At 39.2% G+C, this 15,786-nt stretch overlaps 1 protein-coding gene and 1 pseudogene across 4 annotated transcripts in view; one reads left to right on the plus strand and one right to left on the minus strand.

Moving 5' to 3' along the window:
- The window catches only part of LOC115687689 (probable disease resistance protein At1g61300), a 154,703-nt gene continuing 138,917 nt past the window's right edge, over positions 1-15,786 (plus strand). The window contains exons 1-2 of one of the 4 annotated variants that reach the window (XM_030613321.2): positions 8-845; positions 5,470-8,668. In XM_030613321.2, coding sequence (XP_030469181.2) covers positions 236-845; positions 5,470-8,546 — 3,687 coding nt within the window. In that variant the 5' untranslated portion in view covers positions 8-235 and the 3' untranslated portion in view covers positions 8,547-8,668. Of the gene's footprint in view, positions 846-5,469; positions 8,669-15,786 lie in introns of those variants that run through there. The other 3 variants (XM_056316893.1, XM_056316892.1, XM_056316894.1) reach the window with 3 other exon arrangements.
- LOC130139605 (organic cation/carnitine transporter 4-like) lies at positions 12,770-15,124 on the minus strand (annotated as a pseudogene).

Here is a 15,786-nt window from a genome sequence, read left to right on the forward strand (position 1 = left end):
ACATGTTTTCTTCGTATCCGAGAGTGAAAAGAGAAGTTGGCTAGAAATGAGGGTGGGGTCACTGAAGCAGGGCCTTCTTTCTAAAAGAATTGGGGATTGACGAAGACTTTGACCCTATTCCCAAGTCTAAAATTCATTAAATATCTTACAGGCTCCCGCACCATTCTTCACCACAAAAAGATCCAAGGTCTTCCTTGAAACATATCTGCACATTCTTTTGAGGGATACAGAGAAAATGCCCAGAGAGAAGGACTCCTTTCGGGATCATGTGAAGTTCCTGCCTAACAACAAGTGGAAGTGTAACTTCTGCAGCAAGGAGTATGGCGGAAGTGTGACCAGGATCAAGGCCCACTTAGCCGGAGTTGCAGGATATGGGATCAATGACTGCAAGGACGTCGACGGCCGAGTGAGATCGGAAGCCAGAAATGCGTTGAAGTGTAAAGGAGCGGCAGAGCCGAGCAGTGGAGCAGAAGGCAATGTAGAAGAGGGTCCGCATCTGCCCGTGACTGCGAACAATGAAGATGCTTGGAGAGAGCCTTCATACGCTGCCATGCCGTACCTTAGCTCTGATGTCATGAGCACTGTAGGTGCAAGTTCATCAGCCTTTCTTCCATTGCCTGAGACGAATTTGCCCAGCCAGTCTCTTCCGGCTCAAGGCATGATCCCATGGGGGGAATTTCCACTCTTGCCACAACAACCTCAATCTCATGCTGGTGATTCTTACACTCAGCCGCGAAATTTTAGTTGTCCCATCAGCCGTCCAGATCTCGCACCTGAACCTTTGACTAACATGCCAGCCCCAGTGAATGCAGAAGAGGGAGAAACCAATACAGAGGTTCCACAAGGTATGTGCATCTCCAAATTCACCATATGTTAAAGCTCATGCAAGACGCTTAATTCGTCTTCTAATCCTTAGCTAAGAATAGGGATATAGGCAGGACGCTTAGATTTCTATTAGTAATAGAAAACCCAAAATGGACCGGAATTAATTGGAAGAGAGGAGCTTGATAGGAGTCGGTTTTGAAAAGGAGCAGACAAATGCTTTGAAGGGTGACAGTTAAATCTTGAAAGAACATTCGCTTTTAAACAAATGATAAGAGTCATGTGAAATAACTTGTCGCACAAATTGCTGCCTGTAAATAAGTTCACCTGATTAGTGACTTGGGAGATGGACACACATATCAGTACACATAAGCATCGGTCTAATTTCAACCTGATGCACCAAAATTGTGAACATCAGTTCATATTTCATCCAATTTACCTAATGAATTACCAAAAGTACTTTCAAATTTAAAAAGGAGGATGCATAGAAGGGCGAGCTTGTATTTGGTTAAGCCCTTTCTGGTTTTCAGGATATTTTCAATGTGTTGAGGGGATTGGTATTGACTTGACTACTTTATAAAAGTCGTTGAAATTTCCTCGTTTGCTCCTCGTCGAGTCCAACAGTGGACCGATTTATCTCATAGTTCTTGGCCAAGCAACAAATCACATGAAAATTAACAACACGAAATCTTAATTGGGAATAAAATTACGAATGAAGAGTTCAAATTAGGGGCCTTTTTTGCTAAATGGTGTTAGTGATTGAAAATATAGTGTTGTATAAAAAGTGTTTCATGTGAACCTTTGATGTCTATCAACTGCGCAGAGATAGGAATTATCTTTGATCATAAATTTGATCATATCTTAATACTATAATTTCAAACTTAAAAGTATTAGATGAGCCTAAAATTTGAATTGACCACTTCACTGACCCGATGACAAGTTATGTTCTGACAGAAAAGAATTTATCATAAACATATGACTTTTGTTTGTGGTCAAGTTATAGCTTTCTTTGAAAATTATTATGATCTACATAAATGGCATCTCTGCTAATATTGATCTATAATATCTATATAATCTATTGTTACCTGAAGGAGAGAAAGAAGTGAGTAGTCATCTTTTTTACTTTGACTAGTCATTGCTTTTCTTTGTGTCCTTTCGAAAGTGGCTACTTCAGCTTCAACTATTTGAATTCTCAATAGTCAATACTCTCTTTTTTTTTCATCATATGAATGACATGTTTCTCTGAAGATCTCTTTTGTTTTTGTTCTTCCATTATATGTAAGACGTGACATTCTTTTTTTTATATTTCATGAAAAAAATGACATCCTTTCCTGGAAATCTTTTTTTTCTTCTTTCATTATATGAGAAACCCCTAGAATATAATGTAATGTAGGAAGATAGATATCACGTGACCCGCTTTTTTTTCTCTTGACATATAGGAAATACTACATCCAACTCAAATATTCGAAGAATTACCTTATCAAATGCAAAATGGGTGGATGATGCTGTGATTAGAAAATTAAATCATAAAGGACAAATTTCTTAACCGATTTGCTAATTTATTCATGACATATGTGCTATCATAGTATATAAGTCTTTTAAAATTTATTATTTTCCTGGATCAACTTTTAGTGACCACTCTTAATTTTTTTCTTTCGTTGGCAAATATTAGTTATTTTAAAAAATCAAAATAAGATACATATTATCGTCCAGGTTCATGAAATATTCTCATAAAAAAATCCATAATACATTTTTTTTGTTTTATTTGGAGTAGATGATACCCTAAGGGGAGAAAAACATCATAAGCACGTCGTTTTTATTCCTCTATTTTATCAGCAATAACTATTTTTCTGTAAGTTTTCATTGATTTGCTACTCTAATTGCGATTTTTTAATCTTTTAAAATTTTCAAAAGAGATTTCAATTCATCCAATATCCAACTCTTTTGAAAAAAATATTCAAAATTCATTGAAATACAGATTCTACTGGTTTTAAAAATCATAAATACATCGTTTTTATTCCTCTATTTTTATCAACAATAACTATTTTTCTGTAAGTTTTTATTGATTTGCTTCTCTAATTGCTATTTTTTAATCTTTTAAAATTTTCAAAACAGATTGCAATTCATCCAATATTCAACTCTTTCGAAAAAAAAATTCAAAATTCAATGAAATGCAGACTCTACCGATTCAAAAAGATTATTGTTATCCAAGACCTATCGGTTCTAGAAAAATTTTATGATTAATTTTCAAATTTATGATGATGCTTTGAGTTAAAAAAAATTATAAAGATCTTAGTGAAAATATGTGATTGCAAGTATATCTAAAAGTTGTCTCCTATAGTTATTTTGCTATAAGTTTACTATGGACATGGGTAAATCTTAGAATCCATACAGTACTCAACTTTATAAGAATTCTGAAGTCTCATTGGAATCCATATAGTATTCAGTTGCTTCAAAAGCTCATTGCCATCCGTAATATATTCAGCTCCTATAATCAATCTCATTGCTGTTATAAATGCAATGGCAAGCCACGTTCCCTCCAATTCCAGTCACTGGGGCTTCGTACTCTTGCTGGGATTGAATTCCCACCTAAGTGAAGGGCTCATATCATCCGCATATCAAAAGCATGTGAGGGTTTGCTTAATGAAAATGATATGTGGTAGCTTTATGTGTGAAATGCAAAATAATCAATTTGAAGTGGGAATGAGGTTACTGGGCACCCGGCCCAGTGGTAAGGGAATTGGATGGGGTGGATACGTTTAGTCTCAGGTGTAGGGTTTGACTGTCACGTTTTGTAAAAAGGCAAAGCAAAAGTCTGAGAGTGAAATGAGACTTAGAGCAGGGCGGACCCAAAAAAAAAGTGCGAATGAGAAAAAGGAAAGCTAGATGAGGTGGTTTAAAAATGAGATTTGCAGCCACTTAGATTGGGAAGATGGGGGTTATTGCTCGAGGGAGAAAAAAAAAAAGGGAAGTGGACAGTAATTTTAGGCAAGATTCGTTAAATAATTTGCAAGATATTTGTCATATGATTGGAGAACAACTAACGTAAGTTTATGTTTGTAGGTTCATTAGAAAAATCTTCTTATTTTGTATTGTAATGATGGAAGAGCCATGTCCAACTCCAATGCTATCCAAATGACACTCAAGCACATCAATCTAAGAAAGATACCACATTTTGTTAAATATGCATCCACACGATATTGCACTTGCACAGATAAATATTCTCTTTGACAGCGTACAACAAAATTTTTTGATCTTTTAATTCATTCTTACCTCCAGATCATCCTTTAATTGATTGTTTACACACTCAAATGCCACCTATATGAGACTTTAGCTAACAACACCTTCAATCATCATAAATTTAAGTTATATGAATATTGCTTGTTTCATATTTTTTAATAAGTATGATTGGAATTGTTGGGATGCTAAGGAAAGTACGATAATGGGACGAAAGATTGTCATGCATTGCCTCCAAGCTGTCAATAATAGGTGGTTTAGCTTTTTCCTAGTGCTATGAGTTACCCATCACGTGTGAGTGGCATTCAAATCGGTCACCCACCCAATCAAAAATCATATTGAAAGCAAGTATAGCTCTTTTTAATAGGACAGTGTTGGGGCATTAGTCTTTGTTCATTAGATGTGGAAATGAGGTATATCTCCTTTTTTTCCAATTTTAATTTCAAAAGTCAACTTAGGGTCTAGGTACGGGAACTCTTATTTTTAACTTCTACTTTTAACTTATGGGACTGATTTAAATTTTTCTAGTATTGTAGTTCTCGAACTTTTTCGAAAGAATAGGTACATAAATGTTAGCATCTATATAATTATATAATAACAAGCTCTTTCTTGATGGTTGCCTTTAAGAGTGACACATAGGAGTCTAAATTGAAAGGGATTGATTAAACTCTTTGCAAGTACTATTTTCTTGCACTCTCCACTCATTTTGCTTCAACTAGGATTACTTACCCCCTTCAATACCATGAGTTTCATCCGGCAAAAAAAGATTGGTTTAATAATTTTTAATGTTGCAAATTTGCAATTATTGAAAATCTAACATTTTGTGCAACTCTTCCTATAAAGTATTTCTATGAAAGATTTTATTATTTTCTCTTATATTACAGTAATGTAGTTTATTCTGTTCAAAGCATTAAGATTTGCATAAAATATGATACATTTTAACAAGTAATTTATGCTAAAATACTTACTTCAATTTTCATATTTGTATATTAGTATAAAATATGGGGAGAACCACTTTCCATACGGGCCTAAATATCAATTCAACCCACCCATCCCATATAGGCTCAAATATCAATTCAACCCATCCCATAGATAGCCCAAGAGCCTAAAGGCTCGACCCAAACCTACAGCAACTATACCCAGCAGACCCAAAATCCAAAGTAGAATCTAAACCCAACGTACCTCAACTATACCCTCTCATTAACCCATTAAGAGACCAAGCCCAGCAACAAGGCAAGTGCTCAACCCCAAATACCCCGCCTTCCTTGAAACTTTGATCCTTTATTTACACTCGTATTGTTTATCTAATTTCATTTAGACATAATTGATGGTTTCTTCTTTTCATAAATTCAATTTGTTTTATGAATATTACGTTTGTATAAAATGCTATAAGTATTTCCTTGATGGTAGATGCGAGGACAGATGATGCATTAATGGATAGTCGATCAGGTGTTTTTGGGCTTGTTGGCGAATATATGCCAACTCTGAAAAGAAAGCTGGAAGAACTAAGCAGACGAGTAGCAGACTTGGATGAGTTGGAGACATGGTATAGGAAATCAAAAAGGATAAAAGACTGGAGTATGGTCCAAGCATTCCGAGAAGGAAAATATTTTTTTGCGCAGCAAGTAGAAAGAGTGGACGACTTGAGCAAAGAAATTGAAGAGATTCTAGGCTATTGTAGCTTCCAAAGAGGGTTGACAACACATGGCGCGGGATGTAGGAAAAGTTCACCTTTGGTAACAACAAAGCTAGTAGGCAAAAAAAGTGAGCAGACAATCAAAGAGATTTGTGACTATTTAATGGACGATGAAATTTTCATCATTGGTGTTTATGGAATGGGAGGAGTTGGCAAGACAGCCATTTTAATGCATGTCCATAATAGAATACTTGAGAATTCTGCCTTCAATGACGTGTTTTGGGTCACTGTACCTCAAGAGTTTAGCTTCTGTGAACTACAAGACGAGATTGCCAATGCAGTCGGACTAGACAACCTCTCAAAGGATAAGGACGTGAAAAGGAGGGCGTCCATGTTGAATAGGCATTTAAAGAAAAAGAGAGCTGTCTTAATCTTAGATGGCCTATGGATGCACTTCGACTTTGAGGATGTGGGAATTCCAGTTGAGAAGGGTGGCATTAAGTTGGTATTGACAACTCGATCACAAAATGTGTGTCATGAGATGCTCTGCCAAAAGCAAATCGAAATAGAACCTCTAGCAAAATTTAATGAAGACGATTGGAGCTTATTTAGAGAGAAACTCTGCTTTGGGAGAGAACTTCCTTCAGAAGTCAAAAAAATTGCAAAGTCCATTGTTGATAAGTGTGGGGGTTTGCCACTTGGGATCATTGAGATTGCGACTCACATGAGGGGAGTAGAGGAAGTGCACGAATGGAAAGGCATGTTGTGGAAATTAGAAGAGTCGAGGGTGGAACTTAACGTGTTCAAGAGACTGAAACTTAGTTACGTGAACTTGGGTGATTCTCAGGTGCAACAGTGTTTCTTACATTTAGCACAAGTATATCAAAAATCTGATAAAACAAAGTTGATAGAGTCTTTCATAGATGAGGGTTTGTTAGATAGAATTGGCACCTGGCAAGAACTGTACGAACAGGGTAACATCATACTAGACAAATTAAGAAAGGGTTGCCTTTGCGATGAAGATGGACAACATATATCTCTACACTCGTTGATAAGAGGCATGGCATTGCATATAATGAGGAGCACAACACACATGGTCAAGGCCGAAATGGGATTGAAAGAAATTCCAGAGGAAGAGTTCTGGACTGATCGTCTAGAGAAAGTCTTTTTACAGGGCAACGATATACAAGAAATCCCAGACGGCGTATCGCCAAATTGCCCTAAACTTACGAGCCTGTCATTGAATAACAATAAGTTTTTGGAAGCTATCCACGAATCTTTCTTCAAGCATCTGAAGGGGCTGAAGGTTCTAGATCTCAGCTTCACTAGACTCACGAAATTACCGAACGCCATCTCTTACTTGGAGAGCTTGGAAGCACTATTGCTCCGAGAGTGTAAGGAATTACGTCATATACCTTACATAGGGAATTTGAAATCCCTAAGAAAGTTGGACGTGTGTGGGTGTAAAATGCTTGGAGAAGTGCCAGAGGGGATGGAGATGTTGGTAAAGTTGAGGTACCTCAACCTAAGTGACACACATATCGAGACGTTACTAGAAGGAGTGTTGGGGAAGCTGGTGAACTTGCAATATCTGGTGATTAAAAAGGGGATGGCATGGGCAGGGAGAAATTTAAAGAAGGCGGAAGGACTCTATTGCTCTGTTTCAAATGTTGAAACATTCAATGCATGTGTGAGGTTTCTCGAGCAAAACAGCTCCCTCCCATACCAACTGTGGTTGAATGAATCAAGATACCACTCTTTTAAGGATAAGCACGAGAGGCATATAATCATCGAAAGTTGCCACAGTATTGCGGCAAGGGTAGATGGAGAAATTGGTGGGGATGGCCATGCTCTACTTCCAAAAAATGTACTAGTACTGGAAGTTGGATCGTGTGGTGGGGTGACAAGTTTGTGCGAGATAGGCCCACTTGATAATCTAGAGGAGCTGACGATAGAGGAATGGGAGAAGTTGGAGGAGCTAGGTGCTGTCCACTTCCCTCACCTACGGAGACTGAAAATCGCCTGGTGTTCCAAACTGAAGCATCTCTTGGAGGAGGGGCAGGGGCTTCCACGTCTACATTGGCTTAAAATCCAGGGCTCAAAGGAACTAGAGGAGATTAATATAGCGGCACCTCTTCTTTATAGTATAGAAGTGTACGGGTGTCCTAAAATGAAGAGGGTGGTGAAATGGGAGTGGCTGGCCACTCGCCTTCCAAATCTGAGGTCCATTAAAATAAAAAATTGTGAGAAATTAGAGGAGATAATAGGTGGGGGGCCAGCAATGCCAATCGGTGCCACTTGTCTTCTCGCAGAGTTTGAACTATGTGGATGCAACAACATGAAGGGGGTGCTGCTGACGCATGACATGTTGCTTCGTCTCCCTTATCTTCAGGACATAAGAGTCGGAGACTGCAAGAGCATAGAGGTGATAATAGGCACTATTCCCGACAAGCCGCACCCCATCTTACCAAATTTAATACGCCTGACTCTATGGAATCTTCCGGAGCTGAAGAGCATATGTGATGAAATCGTGAGTTGGATTTTATTCCGACGATTTGATATTAGAAATTGTCCGAAGCTGAAGAGGCTTCCTCTTGCTGACAATGGGCTCCCTTATCCTTCCCCCTATCTTGAAAGTATTTGCATAAATCAGATGACATGGGAGTCGCTGGAATATCCTCCCCCCTTTCTTCGGAGTATTTTGATAAATCGGCTAACGTGGAGGTTATCGGAGTGGGAATATCCCTTTTCGCAACCTTCACTTGAACACTTAGTCAGGTTTCATGGTAAGTCGTCACCTGCAAATTTGTACTTTTCTTTTATCCTCTCCATCTCCTGCGTGCCCTTTTAAGGATCCATCTCCCGCGGTACAGTGAGTTTCCTTTTCTTCGAAACTTTATACCAACTGTTAGACCTAGTGCGCATGACTTTAATTACAGCTTGAAAATATATCAAAATGGTTATATTATTCTTGAAATTTGGAAAAAGTAAACACTCCCTCCACTTTCAAACAATAATACTGGCAAGAGGGTGTCAATGGTTCGGTTCGATTCGATTTTCTTAAAAAATCGAATCGAACCGAACCGAACCGAACCGACCCGTTAGGGTGCTTGTTTGAACTGAACCGAATCTCAATTCGAACCGAATATGAATCGAACCAAAAAACCGATTCGATTCTGTTCGGCTCGGTTATTGGTTTTCAGTTTTTTAACTTTATCCCAGTCTTATCAGTCCTCTCTAAACCCGAATTTTTTTTATTTTTTTTAGAGATTTACCTTGAGATACTACTCTCTCTCTCTCTCTCTCTCTCTCTCTCTCATCACCATTTCGCTTTACTCCCTCTCTCTCGCTCTACAACGCCGTCGCCTTCTTCCCAGTTCTCCCCCCTCTCTCTCTCTCTCATCCTGTGGTCGAAACCCTAGTGGATGGATCTTTGGGCGTGAGTGGACGAGGAGCATTGATCAGATCGGTGATGGCGGAGGCGTCCGGTGACGGGGGAGCGCCCGCGGAGCTCACCACCTGCTGCAGTAATTACAGGGCAGACGCCACCCCGCCCCTCACGGTGTCGGCATCCTTCAAGGAGGGCCGGAGCGGCTCCCGCAAGAGGACCCTGGTCTGGCCCAGCTTCGATGCCGACACCTGCTCCATGACACAGATCCCGTCCAGGTGGAGCTCAATCGGCTCGAGAATGAAGTTCGAGGGCTTGAGCAGTGAAACAAGGCCAGAGAAAGAGAGGGTTTGAGGATTCGGGAGGGGTGAGAAAGAAGAGAGTCGAGACGAAGGTTAGGGTAAAATACAAAAACGTTATTTTTTCCGTTCAGTTTGATCCGAACCGAACCGGAAAAAACCGAATCGAAAAAAACAAAATGGTTATTTTTCATTATCCGAACCGAGAATCGAACCGAATCAAAATACACGAATTTTCAGTTCGGTTCGATTCCGTTCGTATCTCAATTTAATTTTTGAGTTTGGATCTGACACCCTGCTGGCAACAGTCCTCACACTTTTTTTTCCCTGTTGCGCCTTAAAAATACTACACTCCTTCCTCGTTTTGGTAAATTATGATATTTAAAAGTGTTAAAATATCGGATCATTTCTTAACTTCTACTTTAGGAGTTGGGAGAGTTTAAGAGAGCATATTAAATGCTTTTTACCTTTTCTTTTTGTCGCCTTTTCTGTTTTACCTCATCCACTACTACTATTTTCGCTTTCAAAGTCCAATCAGACTTTGAAATTAATCACAATATTTTAAGCAAAAAATTAAACCAGTGTAAATTAATCTTTCTCGTTTTTAGAAAGGAACGCTTTTCTCAAACTTCCAATTGCATATTTGCACATATTGAATTTCTTTCTGTTTAATTTGATTTGATTTGATCGGCCAGGAAAGTCTCTAATTTTTTCGGATTGTTTACATTCTTTATCTCATTAATATGATTAGTCAAAGAAGTTTCTAATTTCTTTCAATTGTTTTTTTGAACATCGTGGAGCAGAGGATTTCTTCAATCAGCGCAATCAAAAGAGCCTTATAATTATCGAAAGTTGCGACAGTATTGCAACAAGGGTAGATAAAGAAAATGGTGGGGATGGCTGCAGTCTACTTCCAGAAAATGTTCAAGCACTGGAAGTAGGAGGAGGCAGTGGGGTGACAAGTTTGAGCGAGGTAGGCCCACTGGAGAATCTGGAGGACCTAACTATAGAGGGATGGGAGAAGTTGGAGGAGCTCGGTCCTGTCCACTTCCCTCACCTGCGGGAACTGAATATCACCGAGTGTTCCAAACTGAAGCATCTCTTGGAGGAGGGGCAAAGGCTTCCATGTCTACAATCGTTTAAAATCGACGGCTCAGCGGAACTGGAGGGGATCAAGTTAGCTGCGCCCAGTCTAAACCATATGGAAGTATCCGAGTGTCCTAAAATGAAGAGAGCGGTGGAATGGGAGTGGCTGGCCACTCGCCTTCCAAATCTGAAGTCCATTGCAATATACGATTGTGAGAAATTAGAGGAAATAATAGGTGGGCCATTGCCAATCGGTGCCACTTGTCTTCTTACAGTTCTTCAAATAACTGGATGCAACAACATGAAGAGGGTGCTGCTGACGCATGACATGTTGCTCCGTCTCCCTTTCCTCCAAGAGATAAGAGTCGATGACTGCAAGGGCATAGAGGTGATAATAAGCACTCTTCCCGGCATGACGTACTTCTCTCACCCAAATTTAACAAGGCTAACTCTATTGGATCTTCCGGGGCTGAAGAGCATATGTGATGGGATCGTAAGTTGCGATTCAATCCGATATTATGCTATATATAATTGTCCGAAGCTAAAGAGGATTCCTTTACGATGGGACCCACTTCACAATGGCATCCCTTCTCCTCCCCCCTCTCTTCGAGAGATTCAGATAGAACCGCAAAGGTGGGAGTCGCTGGAGTGGGACCATCTCCTTGCCCGTTCCTCACTTGAACCCTTCGTTAAATTTGTTGAGTGAGTCACCCACGCACTTTTACATTTCCTTTATTCTCTTCATCTAAAGAGCCATCTCCCACATTACGGTAAATCACTTTCGTTCAAAAATTTATATTAACTATTAGGTCCATTGCGTATAACCTTTATTACAGCTTGAAAGTACATAAAAATGGTTATATTATTATTGAAAATCAGTTGCCATGGCATTGGTCAAAAAGTAAGGGAAAAAGAAAAAAGAAAAAAGAATCCCTTCACTTTTAAAGAATAATAATGGCAATATCCTAAGTACTTAAAAGCGCCAAAATATCGAGTCAATTCCTAAGTACTACTTTATTGGTTGGGACAGTTTAAGAGAGCATGTCAACTGCTTTTTTGCCTTTTTTCTTTTTGTTGCCTTTTCTATTTTACCTCATCCAGTACTCCTATTTTTAATTTCAAACTCCTTTTTGATTTTTAAATTAATCAGTGTACTGTAATCAAAAAATTAAATCACTGTGAATTATTTTTTTCTTATTTTTAGGATACATTTGTTTCGCTTAAAATGAATGATTTGGAAAATATTTTCCGAAAAATAATCGTTTGCGTTACTTGCAAAAATGAATAAACGAAAACTGTTTTCATCGTCTATGAAAATATTTAGATATATATTATTGTCAATAACGATAAATATTTTTGTTGACCAATTATTTTAAACGATCATTCTTTAGAAAATATTTTCTAAATCATTCATTTCCGCGAAATAAACAGAGCCTTAGAAACGAATACTTTTCTTGAACTTCCAATTGCATATTTGCACGTGTTGAATTTTTTTCTGTTTAATTTCATCAAGTTCGATTGCCTAGAGAAGTCTCGAATTTTTTCGGATTGTTTAAATTCTTTTCTCTTTAATTTGATTAGCAAAAGAAGTCTCTAATTTCTTTCGATTGTTTTCTTTTGTTACTAGTAAAATCTTTGAAGTCTGAGGTTTCGGAAGGGCGAACATTGGCCAGAAATTAGGCAGGAGTGTAGGTGTCATCAAGCGAATGGACCCCAGATCATGTTTTTGGTAAGCTCTCTCGAAATGCATTGCCATACATATGTTGATAGATTTTTCATTAATAGTCATGGCCATGGGGCACGATATTTTATATAGGAAGATGATGATCTTTGCAAATGACTAACAAAATTTAATCTTTCTACACCCAGACTGATGAAGCCACAGATGATCAGCTGACGATGAACTGTCCTTTGTGTCATCTTGCTCGATTGATTTTCAAAGTACCTCGTGTTCCCGTGATGACATATCCTTAATTTATGCCTTCTTTTCCTATCTATGTTAACCATCTTTATTTTTGTATTTCTCGGTTTGTTTTCCTTTCTTCTCACCTGCCTTTGTTTTCGTTGCTTCAATAGATACTCTCTCAAGTCTCAACAGGCATCTTGCAAATGTCTGGTGTTTCTATGTAGCATGTGTTTTGAATATGTTTATTTCCATCGACATGGCTCGACTTATGATTCCTCTGTTATAAATGATGATTCTTGGTAGCATAATATTTACTTCCATTTGAAAATAACTAGTCAGCTTGACGTTAAAATTCTAAATTGCCTCTTTACTTTTACACTTTTTTTCTAATCCCCATACTTTTTAATTTATCTGATTAAGCCATTTTACTTTTACAAACTTTCTAATCAAGTCTTTCCAACAGCAAATCCAACATAATCTAAGCTGAAGTGGCCTCAAAATATGTCATAGTATGATGTGGATTTCTTTTTTTAACGTGGACGTCCAAGTGAGTGTTTACATTGGCTAAATTTTATTCACATCAAACTCTGACATTGTCTACATGGCTATATTTTTCCACCTACGTCTATGAGGGCATCCACATATTTTGATAATCATACTTTGGTGTTGTCTAATGGTCTCATCAGTTGAATTTGATCGGATTTGGTGTCGGGGGAGTTGATTAAAAAATTTATGAAAGTAGAAGAACTGGATTAGACATACTAAAAGTATAAACATGTAATTAGAGAAAGCGTGAAAGTACAAGGAAAAGCAGAAATTTTTCCTTGTCTGAGAGATGCAATTTTCTGCATGTTCTGCATAGAGTAGGTTGTGCCGCCGAGCGTGGGTAGTCCCTTAAGCAGTGGTCTTGTGGTAAATTCGACTTTTTATTTCAAAGAACTTGTGGGGTCTATGTTCTTGCATAAAGGCAGATTCCATTCACATACACAGTTTGGATGTTTAAATAAGAGGATCAAAGTAAAATCATTGGTGGCATAATGGTTAGGCATACATGTTTTCTTTTTGAACATATCAATGGCAGGGTTAGTTATTCTGATTCCTTAGAAGTTACTGAATTGTAAGCTCACCATGTGTTGCCGTGAACAATATAGCCTAATACTCTCGTGTCAGTAAAATTGATAGATTCATTATGTGGAGTACAATGCCTTGATCTGAAAACAACTATGAGTCGAAGATCAGTACAATGCGCTCTAATCATGTGATGGCAACTGCTTTAAGGCAACACAACCTACTTGAAAGATATACTCTGGCAAGCATTCTCTCCTTGTTTAAGAAGACAGATTCTGTCATCCTGCTTTCTCAGGTCCAAAAGGCATAACCAAGAAAAAAGAAAGAAGTGATCATGTGTTCCTGTAGTCAATGCTGCTGTGATCGTACGTGACCCTTCAATTCTTTTACAAAGGATGGAAAATCCTATTATCAAGAACAGTCATTTGAGTCTACATTAATCAAGTTTAGTTTAAAGTAAGAGAATTGAGTTCCTTCACACACTCGTGCTTGCACTCTCCCCTGCTTCCATTCCGGCCATTGTATCATACGGGGGCTGATTCACCGTCTTCGACAGGTAAAACGCTAGTATTCCTCCCAAAATGGCAAAAACCACAAAGATCGCAATTGCAAGCTGCCTCCTAAAATGGCAACCAATTGCGCCGCCTGAGCTACACAGCCATGAGCCACATTCCTGACCATGGTGGGAAACAGCTCCGTCGTGTAGATGAAGACCAAATTGTACATGCCAGCCATCCCAAAAAAATCCCGAGAATTCCACACGCCATCCTCACCACTTTCCATATCCCGTGTAGCGTCATCAAGCTCCCAATAAGGCAGAAGAATCTGCTGAACCACTCTGTTCCAATCACTAATGGCTTCCTCCCGAAAAGGCTGGCATTTCAGCCACCCCATTGAGGAACACATTAAGGTAAAAGTTGGGGTGGAGATTGATGACGTTTAGGCTAATGCCATTGTAACCGACTGAACACAGGAAGTTGATCGCCATGGACAAGAAAAGGTGAATCAGAGTGATAGGCGACTTCACCACATCAATGAGAGACCTGTTATCACATCCTTTGTGTCCATCTGATCTTTGTAGGATCGAATGTTATTCGAGTTTTCAATCGTTTTCTCATCGAGTGCGAGAATGACTCCGCTGGGGAGGTGTTTCTTGTTGGCTTTGGCGATAGCCGTCATAAGCTTCACGGCCTCGTTAATCTTCTCCCGGACGAGATACCACCATGGGGACTCTGAGATGAAAGGGAGGACCTCGCAAGGAAGAACATGGAGGGAATGGAGGAAGCAAATGTAGAGAGCCCGCCACAAGCGAAACACAAAAGCGATGGGCGAGGAGTGATGCCGCACGACAAGAAGTAGAAAGTGGAAATTCATGTTGCCCCGCGCTCCTTTGGGCCAGTAGGCTCGTTGGATAGTACGAAAGCACATAGGCCGACCCAGTCCATGCTGAATCCAGTAATGAAGCAGAGGAGGCAATGGGTCCAGTAATCCAGAGAGAGAGGGTAGTCAAGCAACCGAAGATGGCGTTCAAGATACAAACCACCGCGAGAGAGCCTCTTCTTCCCAAGGACGAGTCCGAGAGATTGCCAATTGTTCCAGCTCCTGCAACATACGGCATAAGAAGTCATCAGACTATGAATTCAATCCCTTAGAAATTATAGTGTCTCGATAAGCAGACATGTAACAAGTTAATGCACATATGATACTAGTTGCTTCTGTTCACAATGCACTCTCCTCTAGTTTCTTGCATGAGAAGGAAAACTAATTAGACGAATCTAATTTGAACTGTGCGTTCACCATTTGGCTTTCCTTTGTTGTTTGATGCTCGAGTCGGGATAAGATGATTGTTCTCAGGAAAAGGATGTAAAGTGAGGGACTGATTGAGTTCAAAGTTTTTCCATCAACTGGCTGAAGCAAGAATTTACACTGCATTTGTGAGACTGAAAAGAACTTGCTATGCAGCTTAACCACAGCCAGTCATGCATCCGACAAAGCACACCCCAGCCATTTTGTTTGTGCTCAGCTAACCAGAAACGATTGCGACTCTTGTAACTCTAGTCTAATGCACGTTTAGGCATTTCATGCCTAAGGTGCTGGAGATGGTCCTCAGACCAAAGTCACTAGTCACGACGATGACAATTTCGTACGTAAACTTCAACTCCACTTTATGCGTAAAAAGACGAATGTAAACTCCGTCGACCGACTCTCTCTCACACCCACACGCGCTTACATTTGCGATAAGTATCAAATTCAATCGACCAGTCGCGTTTATATCAATAGCTGTCCAAATGTATAAGGCTCCAAAGACGGGTGGGACATTGCAATCACAACGCCAAAGAAGAAA

Source organism: Syzygium oleosum, unplaced genomic scaffold (assembly GCF_021117445.2).
Source record: "Syzygium oleosum isolate NSW1041296 unplaced genomic scaffold, Sole_v2.1 Sole_v2.13, whole genome shotgun sequence".
Taxonomy (NCBI): domain Eukaryota; kingdom Viridiplantae; phylum Streptophyta; class Magnoliopsida; order Myrtales; family Myrtaceae; genus Syzygium; species Syzygium oleosum.